This window comes from Oncorhynchus tshawytscha, linkage group LG09 (genome assembly GCF_018296145.1).
Source record: "Oncorhynchus tshawytscha isolate Ot180627B linkage group LG09, Otsh_v2.0, whole genome shotgun sequence".
NCBI classification, from domain to species: Eukaryota; Metazoa; Chordata; class Actinopteri; order Salmoniformes; family Salmonidae; genus Oncorhynchus; species Oncorhynchus tshawytscha.
Window position 1 is genome coordinate 68711633 of NC_056437.1, and position 15824 is coordinate 68727456.

The 15824-nt window shown below is 40.8% G+C and overlaps 1 protein-coding gene across 1 annotated transcript; it reads left to right on the plus strand.

Annotated features, from left to right (window-relative positions):
• Positions 1–949: 949 nt before the first annotated feature.
• Positions 950–6972, plus strand: rdm1 (RAD52 motif containing 1). The gene is made up of 7 exons (XM_024432923.2): positions 950–1276; positions 1784–1963; positions 4055–4180; positions 4757–4922; positions 5335–5433; positions 6196–6275; positions 6623–6972. Exons 1-7 carry the CDS (start codon positions 1172–1174, stop codon positions 6707–6709), a joined length of 843 nt encoding a protein of 280 aa, XP_024288691.1. The 5' UTR covers positions 950–1171; the 3' UTR covers positions 6710–6972.
• Positions 6973–15824: the final 8852 nt, after the last annotated feature.

Genomic DNA, 15824 nt, shown 5'->3' on the forward strand with positions numbered 1-15824 from the left:
GAGTAGGGCACCGAAGAAAGGTGTCATCTCGCTGGATATCGAGGCTTTATGGTATAGGGACAATATTCCGGGAATAGTTGGGGCACGTCGCTTTACCTTTATTGTGAATGGAAAGAAGGAGGAAAACCTGTCTGTTCGATGAAGAGTCTCTCCTGACCCACGCAAAGCTGTGATATATGAGATATGCAGTGCGAGTGTAAGTACAAAAGTCCACTGCAATGTCATGCATGTAAAAAGTTTGGCCACGTGTCAAGTATTTGCAGATGGAATATAAGTGTTGAAGAGTCGGAGGATGCACAATGCTGCAATTGTGATGGGAAGCATTTTCCAGCGTTCCCCGAGTGCCCTGTTAGGGTGAATGAGGTCAAAGTAGCGATGCACAGGGCTGTCAAGCAGGTCTCCTATGTGGAGACAGTGAAATTGTTGAAGGAGAGAGTAGAGATGATGAAGCTTTGGCAATGGATGACAAGCAAGCAGCCTGTTGATGTCGATCATCAAATAAAAGATGCTGAAATACTAATGATGAAGAAGGTGGATATTTTTGCATTCATTGTGCAGGTGATTAATTGTACAGGACAAACTAATAAAACATAGAAGAAACTGGATATCATTGTGAAAGCGGCAAAAAGGTTATTGGATCTTCAGAACTTTTACGGCAGAAACATTGCAGGGAATACTGTCGGAAGATACTCCTCCCTCTCAGGCCCCAGAGCCTGTGTTTGGGGATCTGAGTAGACATTTGAAACTGACTGAAGTAGTATGTTGATGTTTGTTTTAGTAAAAACGTTTGGGAATGATATGAGTATGTTTTTTTCAGCCTTTCCTTTACTGCATTAAAGTTCCCAAGTTTTCACCCCATACAGTAAGTGGCGGCATGCATCTCTAACGTGTGTTTTGTAGACCTCCATAATAGCATAGAAGAAGAAACTCTTCTGCGTAACGAATGACGTTTTCAGCGCGGGGAAATCAGATGCTCTTGTGCGGAAGTCAACGTAAACGTCATATCAAATTTTCTGCGATAAATTGATTCATACTATCCTCCAGAAAATACTTTACTAGGAGGACAATAATACCAACCTACAACATTGAAACCATTTCGTGCAACACTGTTGGCGGAGCAGAGTAGTAGCCTACAGTAATAATGTTTCTCTAGCCAGAATTCACTACTGCAATGGAGGTCGAGGTGGACGTTATAGAGTTCAGGGTACCCATTGAAAATAACAAAACACTGTTTGTCTGGAATATTCTATCCACATTTTCAGACGCGTTTATTTACGTAAGTCTCGATGATTAATTATACAGTTGTTAGCTATGTGATTAATACACTAGTTATCTAGTATAGTTAATGACGTTTGAGAATCGCCAGAAAAAAAGTGAGTTTTTATTAAAGCAATCTAATAGTATAGGCCTTTTATAAGACACATCTAATTTGTAGAACACTAATGCAACTTTGATACGAAATATTTGATAGGAGAGCAAGGTAGAAAGTGGAAGGGGTATACCTAGTCAGTTGTACAACTGAAATGTCTTCCGTATTTAACCCAACCCCTCTGAATCAGAGAGGTGCAGGGGTGTCTTAATCGACATCGGCGCCCGGGGATCAGTCGGTTAACTGCCTTGCTTAGGGGCAGAACGACAGATTTTTACCTTGTCAGCTTGGGGATTCGATCCAGCAACCTTACGGTTACTTGCCCAGCGCTCCTATCCGCCAGCCTATGTAAAGTAGGCAAATACATGATTTTCACTGCCATGAATTGAAATAATGTACTGTATTATTTTAAAGGAATCCATCTGGAACATATTCTGCAACTTTGGACCGCTGTATCTGGTAAAGGTGTGTCCCAATGCTGCCGGGGTCGAGCCAGGGTTCTATGCCCTAGTCAAGTACTTCTCCGCAGCCCAGGCATCTAAAGCACAGAAAGCCACACATGGAAGAGGCTTTTTCCAGAGCTCTCCTTTGAAGGTAAGGGAACATTCAGAGAGAAACTTACTCAAATGTTATAGACTATAGAGCCCCACGGTGGAGGTGTCATAATATCCATAAAACCTAGCAGTCAAACAAGAAAATTGTTCCAATGGTTTTTCTACCATTAATTTTCCCATAGGGGATTTTAGAAACACTTAAAATAAGGGCTTTGTTTCTTGTAGGCTTACCCTGGTGTGACGTTTTGATAACCATGTAAATCTCTCTCGGACAAGGGGACTTATCAATATATTAGGCTCTATTTACTCTCAGATTCGAAAATGCTAATTAGCGTCAAAGAAGACATACAAAACTACAAATCCCTGCAAGCTCCTGCACATCATCTCTAGCTGACACCTATGCTAACAGGAATTGTGTCAATTTAAAACTTGATTCATTACTACATTTAGCTAACATTAGATAGTTAATTCAGAGATTCTTACCTTTGCCTTGATTCATCAGTCTCATCCAGATCATTTGTAGTTCTTTATGATAGCCACATTAGCTGCTAATTAGCGGTTCATTATTGGGGGTTAAATACAGGCAAATATATTGATAAAAGTCACCTTGTCCTAGAGAGATTTACATGATTATCAAATCGTCTCGCCAAGGTAAGCCTACATGAAACACAGCCCTTATTTTAAGTGTTTTTAAAATCCCCTATGGGAAAAAATAATAGTGGAAAAACATTTGGATCCATTCCTTGTTGACCGCTAGGTTTTATGGGTATTATGACTCATACGGTGGTACTCTATTGTATAATTTAGTGCTTGAAGTTCTCGTCTATTTACAAACAGCAATTCCAAAGAGATCAAAATTCTCTCCAAATTGATTGTTTTATAATTGTATTATTTCATAAGATCCTTGCTTATGTGACATGTATATATTTTTCATTTTTAATCACTTTTTCCCATTCAACCCTCCAGTTGTGTTCGTTTCATGTTAATTATTTATGTATTCCCGGTCCAAAATGATAGCCCCATTATAGCTGATTATAAATCCATAATAATACAAATATTATCACCTAATGTTGTGTTTGATCTTTTTTTCAGCTTAAGTTCTTGTGAACATTACACGTTTTGAACTTCTATTTGCTGTTTATGGCCTCATTGACCTGAGCTCATATAACTTGTTTTTGAGTTAAAAAAAGCATAATGTATGGATTATTTTGACTATAACAAGTTCTCAGATGAAACATGTTGTGCTATTTATCACATACTACTTTTTGTCAAAGTTTAACAAGGACTCTCTCCTCCTCACCAGTGTCATGATCAAAGATATGATCAAGAGCCTCACATACAGTATATCGTTTGGCCATTGTGCTGCCACAGACCGAATTGTGAGCAAGGCCTCAAAAAAGCTTTATATACCAGAACTGCGAGAAAAGTTATATGTATTATTGAAACAATGTTGCGATTGTTTGTGAGAATGCCAACAGGTGTAGTTCCCGTGGGGGAAAGATTCTATTGGGGGAAAGGTGTGTGTGTGTGTGCTCAAACATACATACATACATACATGTGGGGGTCTGGGAGAGGAAGTGTGTCCATCTGATGAATGGGCATGTCCCTGAACTCCAATTTTATACACTAATTGTAGTCTCACCCATTCATTTCTAATGACCGGTCATTTTTGACCAGAAACACCACAGGTGTACAAAGTTAAATGAAACACCCAAAATGTAATGAAAATCATAAAACTGTATTTGGTGTGTTCATGTGCCCTGTGTGGACAATGTCCTGGAACCTTATGACAATCAGATTAAATTAACTACATGTTTCAGAGAGAACTTGTAAATCTGTCCAATTTGACCGTAACACAGCAGGAGGGTTGAAAACAACTTCAAGGCCCCAAGAGTAGTCTTTTTCTCACAGCTACTGTGAACCTTCACAGTAACACTTGACCAATAACTAATACCAAACCTTGACCAGTAGATGGCAGTGTCTTACCACTCCATGATGACTTGTAGACCAGCCTCTTGCTGGTCGTCTGCTCTGCTTCACTTTCTCCCCTAAACACTGTTCACCATGAAGTCATAACCATTGTAATGATGGACATTTAGAACTGATTGTACATTCTCTGTCTGTTCTCCAGGTAAAGCTGAGCACAAAGCAGTACCCAAACTTCCTTCACAACTCTAAGCCACTGAGCCGTAGCAAGTGTCAGGACTTGGCCAATCACTACCTGGGTTTTAATGGATGGAGCACCCACATTGTTACAGTAAGGAGTAGCAATGCCCCCAGATGTGTCTCGTTTTATGTTCCAGTACTATGTTACAGTATGATACAACAGATACAATATTTGTTTGTTTTGGTGGGTGTAGCCATTGTGAAATTGCTAGCTAGTTAGCTTTGTGTGACCAATGACCTAAAGGATGTATAAAGACATGAAACGATTGACAACACAAGCAGATGATAGGTTGTTAGACTTTAAAGTAACACATCTTCTTCAGTCCCAACTTTTTATGTCAATCCCTTTCTGCTGTATAGAATATGGACCATGTCGTTTACAGTCATTGTATGATGAAAAGCTCATATATCCAAAACAGAACATTATCAGAAAATTTTAAAGAAATTAACATATTTTCCTATTAAAGAACATACAATTATGAAACTTCAGAAGCTATATTTTCTTGGTCCTTGAGTCAAAAGTACATTGAGGGGAGTTACTGCTTTCAATAAATGTTTTTAAAAAATAATAAAAACTTAAAAAATAATAACAATTGCCAAAAATGTAGTTACAAGGTTTTCGTCAGACAACGACAATATGTAATGAAGCCTTCCTTTCTCTGGACAGCTGAAGGACATCTCCAACTGTGACGATGCCGGCAGGTTGTCCACCACAACTGGTGACCCTCAGGAGATTACCCTGAAGTACGGCTGCATCATGGATGTCACCTTCCCACAGCATGGCCTTAGCTGCCGAGGCGTCGGAGTGGCTGAAGAGACCGTAGAGGGCACCGGTGAGATTCTGCAGAACAGCCACAGTTTCTATGAGAAAGTTGTTTCAGAATGAGAATCACCTTTTTTATTTGCGAAGTACAGGACATTGACCAGGTGAAATGGTGGTGACGGGGCCTTAAAATAAACAGAAAATATTGACAGAATATAGACAAGAATCTATGCATACTTTTGCCCAACTCTGGGCTTGTTGACTTAAAGGTGTTGATCTCTAATTGCCTTTCCAAAATGTCTGTGTTATTCTCAGAACATTCCTGATCCACATTGAGGGCAAATGATACGATTTGTGTCTTTGTAATGAAATAACTCATTCTTCTTGTGCAGCGAAAGTGAACGCTCTAGTCTGTCAACACATGCTAGAAAACGGTCTGCATTTCTTTCATTAAAACTCATCTCTACGGTTTTGGGCCATAGGTCCAGACGTTGTCCTGCCAAAAAGAGGAAAGCTCCAGAGATGGGCCAGGGACAAAGCAGTGGTTGACGCTTTCGAGAAGGTGTTGCTGCTGGTTCTGGGTGAGTAAAGCTTCATTTAAATTTGGGAGACGCGGAAACGACAGTCCAAGCTCCCGCCACCACCTGAGTGTATTCCCATACGGCTGATTGGGCACGTCATTGAGCACATCTTGTCGTTCATGATGCATATTGAGGCACCATTTTCGATACGTAGCCTAGTGGCAAAATAAAACTTTATGATTTCAATATATAGGCCCATGAAGTCTATTTATCTTTTAATGCAGTCATCTCGGTTTTCATTTCAAGCGTTATTTTTTTCTTTTACTTGTTTGTAACAATTGCAAATATTTTGCCAGCTTTGTATTTGTAGTTAACTTCATTCTGAAGTTATTGGTGGTCACAGTCACACAGATATCTAGCCTTAACATCTTGATTCTGTGTTTAGCAGAGATCTTCTGTGAATAAAGTGACACGCGCCGAAGGGCAAAAAAACATGTAACGATGCACTTTGTCTATTCTTCTACGAGTGGTCTGGATCACTCGTAGATGTGCAAAGGTTGTTATAGATCTTTACTAATAAAGGCTCTCGGAAACAGATTGGCCACTAAATATACATCGTAAGATGGTTCTAACAATGATCTTAACGCTACGAAGGCTCTGGGAAACGAGGCCCTGAACTCTTAAGTGAACTAATCATTGGAATCATTTTGAAGATATCAGCTCTGCATATTGTAATGTCTTCCAGGTGTAGAGGCATGGGCAGGGATATCCTCTGACATAAGGGAATAAAAATTGTAATCACAAAAAAGTAATCTCTTCCAGGAAATGGGAAAGTTGTAGTTGAATGCAGTGTGGAGCGAGATGATGTCCTACAAGATGAGGATCTGAAAGGACTCATAAAGGTACCACACTGTTCTCTTACAGTAATTATTCCACACATTAGATTACCATTGTATTCTTTTAATTGTTTTCTACCCACACGGGATGCTTAGTTTGTATGTATTTTGGCCAATGTAGTATTTATAAAAATTGCCAGTGCAGTTTAAATGATTGGCAACTTTACTGGACAGTCACTGGTGTTAACTTTATGTAATAATAACTTTAGTAGTATACTTTGACTTAATGTAACTGATTATATGTCATTGTGTATTCTGCATAACTCAGTGTTGTTGACCACATGCATTAATGAAATCTAAATCAAATCTGATCTCTGCAATCAATGTCCTTTTTTTTAACATTTCTTTGTCAGGTGAATGACATTCCCTGGAGCCAATTTGACCCTGATGGCCAGGAGGAAAATGAGGATATACCGTGGGACCTCAGTGTCAACATGTGACATGTACCTGGAGACAGTTTACCTGTGTTCACCTGCACTCACTGTGTTTAAGTCTGTGCCATAGAACAACTTGGCATTTCCCGTTAAACATTTTTCAGGTACATTCTTTTAAAAAGTATGTCATGTTTTGTGGAAAATACCTTTTGTAAACTATATCTTGATGTACTACGACTACATATAACGTGCTTTTGAAATTCCGTAAATGTTTAGGAACTTTTTGACAATTCAATATTTTATTAAAAGAACAAGTTGTTCCTTCCTAATTATGTTTCGGTGTTTGTGTCTCTTGGAGAGAAAACGAGTGCAGCCATATTACATTTGTTACATGCGCTGAATACAACAGGTGTAGTAGACCTTAAAGTGAAATGCTTGCCTACAAGCCCTAACCAACAATGCAGTGTAAAAATACCTAATAAACAAACAAATTTAAGAGCAGCAGTAAAATAACAATAGCGAGGCTACATACACGGGGTATTGGTACCGAATCAATGGGGTAATTGAGGTAATATGTACATGTGGGTAGAGTTGTTAAAGTGACTATGCATAGATAGTAACATAGTTGCTGCAGTGTAAAAGAGGAGGGGGGCATGCAAGTAGTCTGGGTAACCATTTGATTAGATGTTCAGGAGTCTTATAGCTTGGGGTTAGAAGCTGTTTAGAAGCCTCTTGGACCTAGACTTGGCGCTCCGTTACCGCTTGCCATGTGTAGCAGAAAGAACAGTCTATGACTAGGGTGGCTGGAGTCTTTGACAATTTTTTAGGGCCTTCCTCTGACACCACCTGGTATAGAGGTCCTGGATGGCAGGAAGCTTGGCCTCTGTGATGTACTGGGCTGTACGCACTACCCTCTGTAGTGCCTTGCAGTTGGAGGCCAAGCAGTTTCCATACCAGGCAGTGATGCAACCTGTCAGGATGCTCTCGATGGTACAGCTGTAGAACCTTTTGAGGATCTGAGGACACATGCCAAATCTTTTCAGTCTCATGAGGGGGAATTGGTTTTGTCGTGCCCTCATCACAACTGTCTTGGTGTGCTTAGACCATGTTAGTTTATTGGTTATGTGGACACCAAGGAACTTGAAGCTCTCAACCTGCTCCATTACACCCCCGTCGACGTGAATAGGGGCGTGCTTGGTCCTCCTTTTCCTGTAGTCCACAATCATCTCCTTTGTCTTGATCACGTTGAGGGGAGGTTGTTGTCATGGCACCACACGGACAGGTATCTGACGGCCTCCCTATAGGCTGTCTTGCCGTTGTCGGTGACCAGGCCTACAATTGTTGTGTCATCAGCAAACTTAATGATGGTGTTGGAGTCATGCCTGGCCATGCAGTCATGAGTGAACAAGGAGTACAGGAGGGGACTGAGCATGCACCCCTGAGGGGCCCACGTGTTGAGGATCAGTATGGCGGATGTGTTGTTACCTTCCCTTACCACCTGAGAGTGGCCCATCAGGAAGTCCAGGATCCAGTTGCAGAGGGAGGTGTTTAGTCCCAGGGTCCTTAGGTTAGTGATGAGCTTTGAGGGCACAATGGTGTTGAATGCTGAGCTGTAGTCAATGAATAGCATTCTCACATAGGTGTTCCTTTTGTCCAGGTGAGAAAGTGCAGTGTGGAGTGAAATAGAGATTGCATCATCTGTGAATCTGTTAGGGCGGTATGCCAATTATGATGTTGGTGTGAGCCATGACCAGCCTTTCAAAGTGAGTGAGTGCTACAGGTCGGTAGTCATTTAGGCAGGTTACCTTAGTGTTCTTGGGCACAGGGAATATGGTGGTTTCCTTGAAACAGGTTGGTATTACAGACTCTGACAGAGAGAGGTTGAACATGTCAGTGAAGACATTTGCCAGTTGGTCAGAGCATGCTCGGAGTGCACATCCTGGTAATCCATCTGGCCCTGCGGCCTTGTGAATGTTGACCTGTTTAAAGGTCTTACTCACATCGGCTGCGTGATCACACAGTCGTCCAGAACAGCTGATGCTCTCATGCATGTTTCAGTGTTACTTACTTTTAAGCGAGCATAGAAGTAATTTAGCTTGTCTGTTATGCTCGTGTCACTGGGCAGCTCTTGGCTGTGCTTCCCTTTTGTAGTCTGTAATAGTCCGCATGCTCTGCCACATCCGACTGACATCTGAGCCGGTGTAGTACGATTCGATCTTAGTCCTGTATTGACGCATTGCCTGTTTGATGGTTCGTCAGAGGGCATAGCGGGATTTCTTCAGGGTTAGAGTCCCCCTCCTTGAATAGCGGCATTTCTTCCCTTGAGCTCAGTGCGGGTGTTGCCTGTAATCAATGGCTTCTGGTTGGGGTATGTACGTACAGTCCCTGTGGGGACGACGTCATCGATGCACTTATTTTTGAAGCCAGTAACTGATGTGGTGTACTCCTCAATACCATCAGAAGAATCCTGGAACATATTCCAGTCTGTGCTAACAAAAGAGTCCTATTGCTTACTATCTGCTTCATCTGACCACTTTTTTTATTGACTGAATCACTGGTGCTTCCTGCTTTAATTTTTGCTTGTAAGCAGGAATCAGAAGGTTAGAATTATGGTCAGATTTGCCAAATGGAGGGCAAAGGAGAGCTTTGTACGCGTCTCTGTGTGTGGAGTAAAGGTGGTCTAGATTTTTTTCCCCCCCTCTGGTTGCACATTTAACATCCTGGCGGAAATTTGGTCAAATTGATTTAAGGTTTCCTGAGTTACAGTCCCCGGCCACTAGGAGTACCACATCTGGATGAGCGGTTTTCCCGTTTGCCAATGGCGATACACAGCTCATTGAGTGCGGTCTTAGTGCCAGCATCGCTCTGTGGGGGTATGTAGACAGCCACGAAAAATACAAATGAAAACTCTTAGTAGATAGTGGTGCTGATAGCCAGTCAGTGTGTTTATATTTTGTGGTAAAATGTATCATACATCGTCCAATTAGATGATTAAGCAATGAGGCAGTAAATGAGTCACAATCCGCCAACAGGCACTGAGAGTTGTGTGTGTGTGTGTCCAGGGCACATAGCTTCCTCAAACCGCTGCCAGTCTCACCTGCACTATTTCTGTCATGCCAAGAGATCATGTCACGTCTCAAAGGGAGTTTCTTCTCTCGCTTAGTTTTTTTTCCCTTTGTTTTCGTTTCCTAATCTAAACATCTGCAGCCATGGATACCGAACTCCCTATTCTAGTCTGCCTCTGCGCTATTAGAAGTGTATGAGTGCATGGTAGACTATTTTACTGTGAGTCACTGTGGTGGGTCACAGTCATTTTATGATATTGTATGATGATTTATTTTAAGTTGTAATGTTATTTCTTGAATTTCAACTAAGTGCAGTCAGTGCCACCTTCAATAGAAGTGCGTTTTCCCTCCAGATTATCAAGATTTAGTGATTGGCAGCCAAACACATTAAAGTATAGAACATTTCAATTTGTTGTTATTTAATGTACAGTAATGTACAGTTGATGTCTGAAGTTTACATACACCTTAGCCAAATACATTTCAACTCAGTTTTTCACAATTCCTGACATTTAATCATAGCAAAAAATTCCCTGTCTTAGGTCGGTGAAGATCACCACTTTATTTTAAGAATGTGAAATGTCCGAATAATAGTAGAGAGAATTATTTATTTCAGGTTTAATTTCTTTCATCACATTCCCAGTGGGCCAGAAGTTTACATACACTCAATTAGTATTAGGTAGCATTGCCTTTAAATTGTTTAACTTGGGTCAAACGTTTCAGGTAGCCTTCCACAAGCTTTCCACAATAAGTTGGGTGAATTTTGGCCCATTCCTCCTGACAGAGCTGGTGTAACTGAGTCAGGTTTGTAGGCCTCCTCGCTCTCACACACCTTTTCAGTTCTGCCCACACATTTTCTATAGGATTGAGGTCAGGGCTTTGTGATGGCCACTCCAATACCTTGAATTTTTTGTCCTTAAGCCATTTTGCCACAACTTTGGAAGTATGCTTGGGGTCATTGTCCATTTGGAAAACCCATTTGCAAACAAGCTTTATCTTCATGACTGATGTCTTGAGATGTTGCTTCAATATATCAACATAATTTTCCCGCCTCATGATGCCATCTATTTTGTGAAGTGCACCAGTCCCTACTGCAGCAAAGCACCCCAACAACATGATGCTGCCACCTCCGTGTTTCACGGTTGTGATGGTGTTCTTGTGCTTGCAAGCCTCACCCTTTTTCCTCCAAACATAACAATGGTCATTTTGGCCAAACAGTTCTATTTCTGTTTCATCAGACAAGAGGACATTTCTCCAAAAAGTAAGATCTTTGTCCCCATGTGCAGTTGCAAACCATAGTCTGGCTTTTTTATGGCGGTTTTGGAGCAGTGGCTTCTTCCTTGCTGAGCGGCCTTTCAGGTTCTGTCAATATAGGACTTGTTTTACTGTGGATATAGTTACTTTGGTACCCGTTTCCTCCAGCATCTTCACAAGGTCCTTTGCACTTTTCACACCGAAGTATGTTCATCTCTAGGAGACAGAACGCATCTCCTTCCTGAGCGATATGACTGCTGAGTGGTCTCATGGTGTTTATACTTGCATACTATTGTTTGTACAGATGAACGTGGTACCTTCAGGCGTTTGGAAATTGCTCCCAAGGATGAACCAGACTTGTGAACGTCAACAATTTATTTTCTGAGGTCTTGGTTGATTTCTTTTAATTTTCCTATAATGTCAAGCAAAAAGGCACTGAGTTTGAAGGTCGGCCTTGAAATACATCCACAGGTATACCTCCAATTGACTCAAATTAAGTAAATCAGAAGCTTCTAAAGCCATGACATAATTTTCTGGAATTTTCCAAGCTGTTTAAAGGCACAGTCAACTTAGTGAATGTGAACTTCTGACCCACTGGAATTGTGATACAGTGAATTAGAAGTGAAATAATCTGTCTATAAACAATTGTTGGAAAAATTACTTGTCATGCACGAAGTAGATGTCGTAACCGACTTGCCAAAACTATAGTTTAACAAGAAATGTGTGAAGTGGATGAAAAACGAGTTTTAATGACTCCAACCTCAGTGTATGTAAACTTCCGACTTCAACTGTATATTAGTCAGCATTAGACTCGTCTACTAGCTAATCCACACTCCAGTATGATGAGCAGTATGCCTTGTCCTGGAATCCGAATGAGGAGACCATCCGCCAAGTTTGGCAGCCCAATATGGGAGTTATGTGTTAAAAGTTGGAGTTTAAATCGGTTGTCCAATTAAAGTTTACAGGAATCTATATTAGTTAGCATCAGATTTCAAATTTATCCACACTCTGGTATGATGAATAATCCCAATGAAGAGAGAGAGAACCAGTCAACCATGAATGGGTTGGGAGGAGACGTACAATTATGTTCATAATTATTGAATCCCTTGATAGAGATGAGCAAAATTACTGTGTAGAAATACTGAACAATGTGTGCTCAGAAAAATTGGTAAATTCTATAATTGTATACTAATGCAATTGTTCAGAGACATCAACATTGTTTTTTGTTGAGGATGTTCAAAATTATTGGCCTCCCTGTTTTCAATACTTTAGGATAACAACAGTGAGCCTTTTTTGAACACGTTTTATGAGATTGCATGTTGGGAGGGAGCTTAGACCCTTTCTCCACACAGAATCCTTCCAGATCGTTGATATGCTTCTGCTCGTATGGACTGCCTTCTTCAAATCAAACCACAGGTTTTCAATGGGGTCAAGTCCAGAGACTGAGATGGACTTTGCAAAGTGTTGATTTTGTGGTCAATTAACAAGGGCCCCAGGAACCATTGGAAGAAAAATATCCCCATAACATCAAAGATCCACCACGTTATTTTACTGTAGGTGTAAATTTTCTGCATAAGCTTATTTTTTTCACGGCCAAATAGCTTTAATTTTCATGTAGTGTGACCAGCACCGGTTCCAATTAATGTGTCAATGCCATGTATGAAACTCCAGATGGTCAGATGACATAAAAGTAGAGTTCTTTGGTGCCCAAAAATGGAAGCACATTCTGAAAAGTACCTCATACCTACGCTACACCTCAAACCTGTGTTTTGAATTGAAGAGGGCAGTCCATAAGAGCAGACAAAGGAGATCAAGGGTCTGGGAAGATTCTGGATGGAGGAATGATCTAAGATCCCTCCCAACGTGTTCTCAAATCTCTTTCTCTGAGCAATTGTGTGAGTATAAAATAACATCATTTCCCTTTCTTTTTTTTAGCATACAATATAATGTAGCTCAGTATTTAGATTATTTACTGTTTTTTATATACAGTCTTTTTTGCTAATCTTTATCAAGGGTGACAATAGTTATGGACTGTATTGGCCAACACATTTTTGATTTGAGGATTAGAAGAGAAGTGGTTTATGGTCAGTGGCCTAAAGCCACAGGTCTGTGGTGTCTTCCAGGGTTACCTTGGTTTCTCAGGTGTGGGCTGAAGTCGTGACTCACTTCACAGCTCACACCTCCCTTTGTAGCACTAGTTCTGGTAAATACCGACTAATAACACATTCGGTGGAAGTGGCAAACTGGCGGGATTTTAAAGACCATTATTGGGCCAAGGATAATGAATAGTACTTGACCTCAGAAGACGAATAAATCCCCTATAAGTGACTGAGGTTTACAAAACCAGATGCTATTTCCTGACCTTGTGAAAGTTTTTAACCTCAATCATAACCCAAACTTTTAGCATGGGAATTAATGAGTCAAATGAGCTGCGCTAACTTAGACTTAAAAAATGAGTTTAAATGTTACTTCTGCAATAGCGTCAGACTATTTCCTTAAATGTAATAGTTAATTGTTAATAAAAACTGACATTTAATGCCATGACTTTGCTTTAGTGATTATCAATATTCTGCCAAATGTTGACATTCTGCCCTAATTCAGAGTGTCAGACCTGTCCAACTTGTCATATTCTAGGATGTAGTTCTCAGACAGATCTACCACAGCATTTATGGCCCCTTCATGAACTTCCACAGTAAGAGTAATCCCCTCTGAATCAGATGATATATTTCTGTTTTAGCCAGCGGTGCTTAAAAATCAGACCTATGATAATGTAGGTGTATATGGTGAATCATAACACTTACAATCTTGACACCTGTTCATTAACCGTGATGTTTTGATATAGGTCTGTTTCAATCTCAAGTCAGTGAATCATATACTATAAAATATGATTCACCTCCATGTTTCTATTTCAGGTGCAGGGTGTGTCATTCTGTTTACCCGTCTGGCTCCATTATACATAAATCCTCTGATTCTCACTGAGCTCAACTGGCCCTCAGTCAAATCTCACCATTTAGACATGATCAGACTACACCTGGCTGTGACCTGACATGAACCCTACAGCAATAGGCTACATGCATGTACAGTGCCTTCAGAAAGTCTTCACACCCCTTTTACTTTTTCCACATTTTGCTGTGTTCCAGCCCGAATTGATCAAATGTAGATGTTTTGTCACTGGCCTACACACAATACCCCATAATGTCAAAGTGGAATTGTGTTTTTCTATTATTATTATTTTTTACAAATTAATAAAAAATGAAAAGCTAGAATGTCTGGTACTGGTAAAATAGCGCCGACGAATAGGGCTGCCGTGCTTTTAGCTCTTAGGAAACTTTGCAGTATTCATTTTTTTATGTGTTATTTCTTACGTTATTAGCCCAGGAAATTTTGGGTGTTATTACATACCGCCGGGAAGAACTTTTGCATATCAGGGCGACGGTAACTCACCAGCATTACGACCAGGAATACGACTTTCTGATCCTTTGTTTGTACCCCCTCCCCCCATGGCAATTGAACGCTGTTTCAAAACACCACCGGAGGTGAGCACACCACCCACTGCTTTAGAATATATTACTCGCTAATGTTCAGTCTCTGGATAACAAATTTGACTAGCTCAGGCCGAGGATTTCCTTCCAGAGAGACACCGGGGATTGTAAAATTTCACAGGACTGGGATATGTTCCGGGTAGCCTCCGAGAACAATATAGACGAATGCACTGATACGGTGGCTGAGTTCATCAGGAAGTGTATAAAAGATGTTGTACCACTGTGACTAATTAAACCTATTCTAACCAGAAACCATGGCTAGATGGCAGCATTCACGCAAAACTGAAAGTGCGAACCATCGCATTTAACCATGGCAAGGTGACTGGGAATATGGCCGAATACAAACAGTGTATTTATTCCCTCCGTAAGGCATTCAAACAGGCAAAACATCAGAATAGAGACAAAGTGGAGTTGCAATTCAACGGCTCAGACACGAGATGTATGTGGCAGGGTCTACAAAGGAGAAATCAGCCACGTCGCGGACACTGACTTCTTGCTTCTGGACAAGCTAAACACCTTTGCCCGCTTTGAGGATAACAACAGTGCCACCGACACGGCCGCTACCAATGACTGAGCTCTCCTTCTCCGTGGCCGACGTGAGTAAACATGTAAGCATGTTAACCCTTGCAAGGCTGCCGTCCAGGACGACATCCCTAGCCGCGTCCACAGAGCATGCGCAGACCAGCGGGCTGGAGTGTTTACAGACATATTCAATCTCTCCCTATCCCAGTTTGTTGTCCCCACATGCTTCAAGATGCCCACCATTGTTCCTGTACTCAAGAAAGCAAAGGTAACTGAACTAAATGACTATTGCCCGGTAGCACTCCCTTGGGTCATCATGAAGTGCTTTGATGACAACAAACAAAGTATTCAACCTCTTTGTTGTGGCAAGACTAAATAAGTTCAGGAGTAAAAATATGCTTAACATAATAAGTTGCATGACTATGTATTTCATTTTTAAATAAATTTGAACAAAAATCTAAAAACAGGTTTTCACTTTGTCATTATGGGGTATTTTGTGTAGATAGGTGAGGGAAACTATGTAATCAATTTTGAAGTCAGGTTGTAACACAACAAAAGTGGAATAAGTCAAGGGGTGTGAACACTTCTTGAAGGCACTAAGGAAATCAATTAAAAGTGGAAAAGGAAACAGTAGGGAGAACTGTTTTACCTCACCGCTTGTGAATTCACTATGCGTCTATTCGGCGAATATTGTTCTGATTGCGCTATTGTGGAATGCAATTTCATGGCGTGGGTTGAAACAGAGTTCGTAAGAGCTCGAAGTACTGTGTTCAAACAGGCGAGCCCTGCTGAAACCCGTTT

Coding starts and splice junctions, on each gene's coding strand:
- rdm1 (XM_024432923.2), top strand. CDS start 1,172: ATGGAGGTCGAGGTGGACGTTATAGAGTTCAGGGTACCCATTGAAAAT. Junction 1,277..1,783: donor TTTCAGACGCGTTTATTTAC/GTAAGTCTCGAT, acceptor ATTATTTTAAAG/GAATCCATCTGGAACATATT. Junction 5,434..6,195: donor GGTGTTGCTGCTGGTTCTGG/GTGAGTAAAGCT, acceptor AATCTCTTCCAG/GAAATGGGAAAGTTGTAGTT.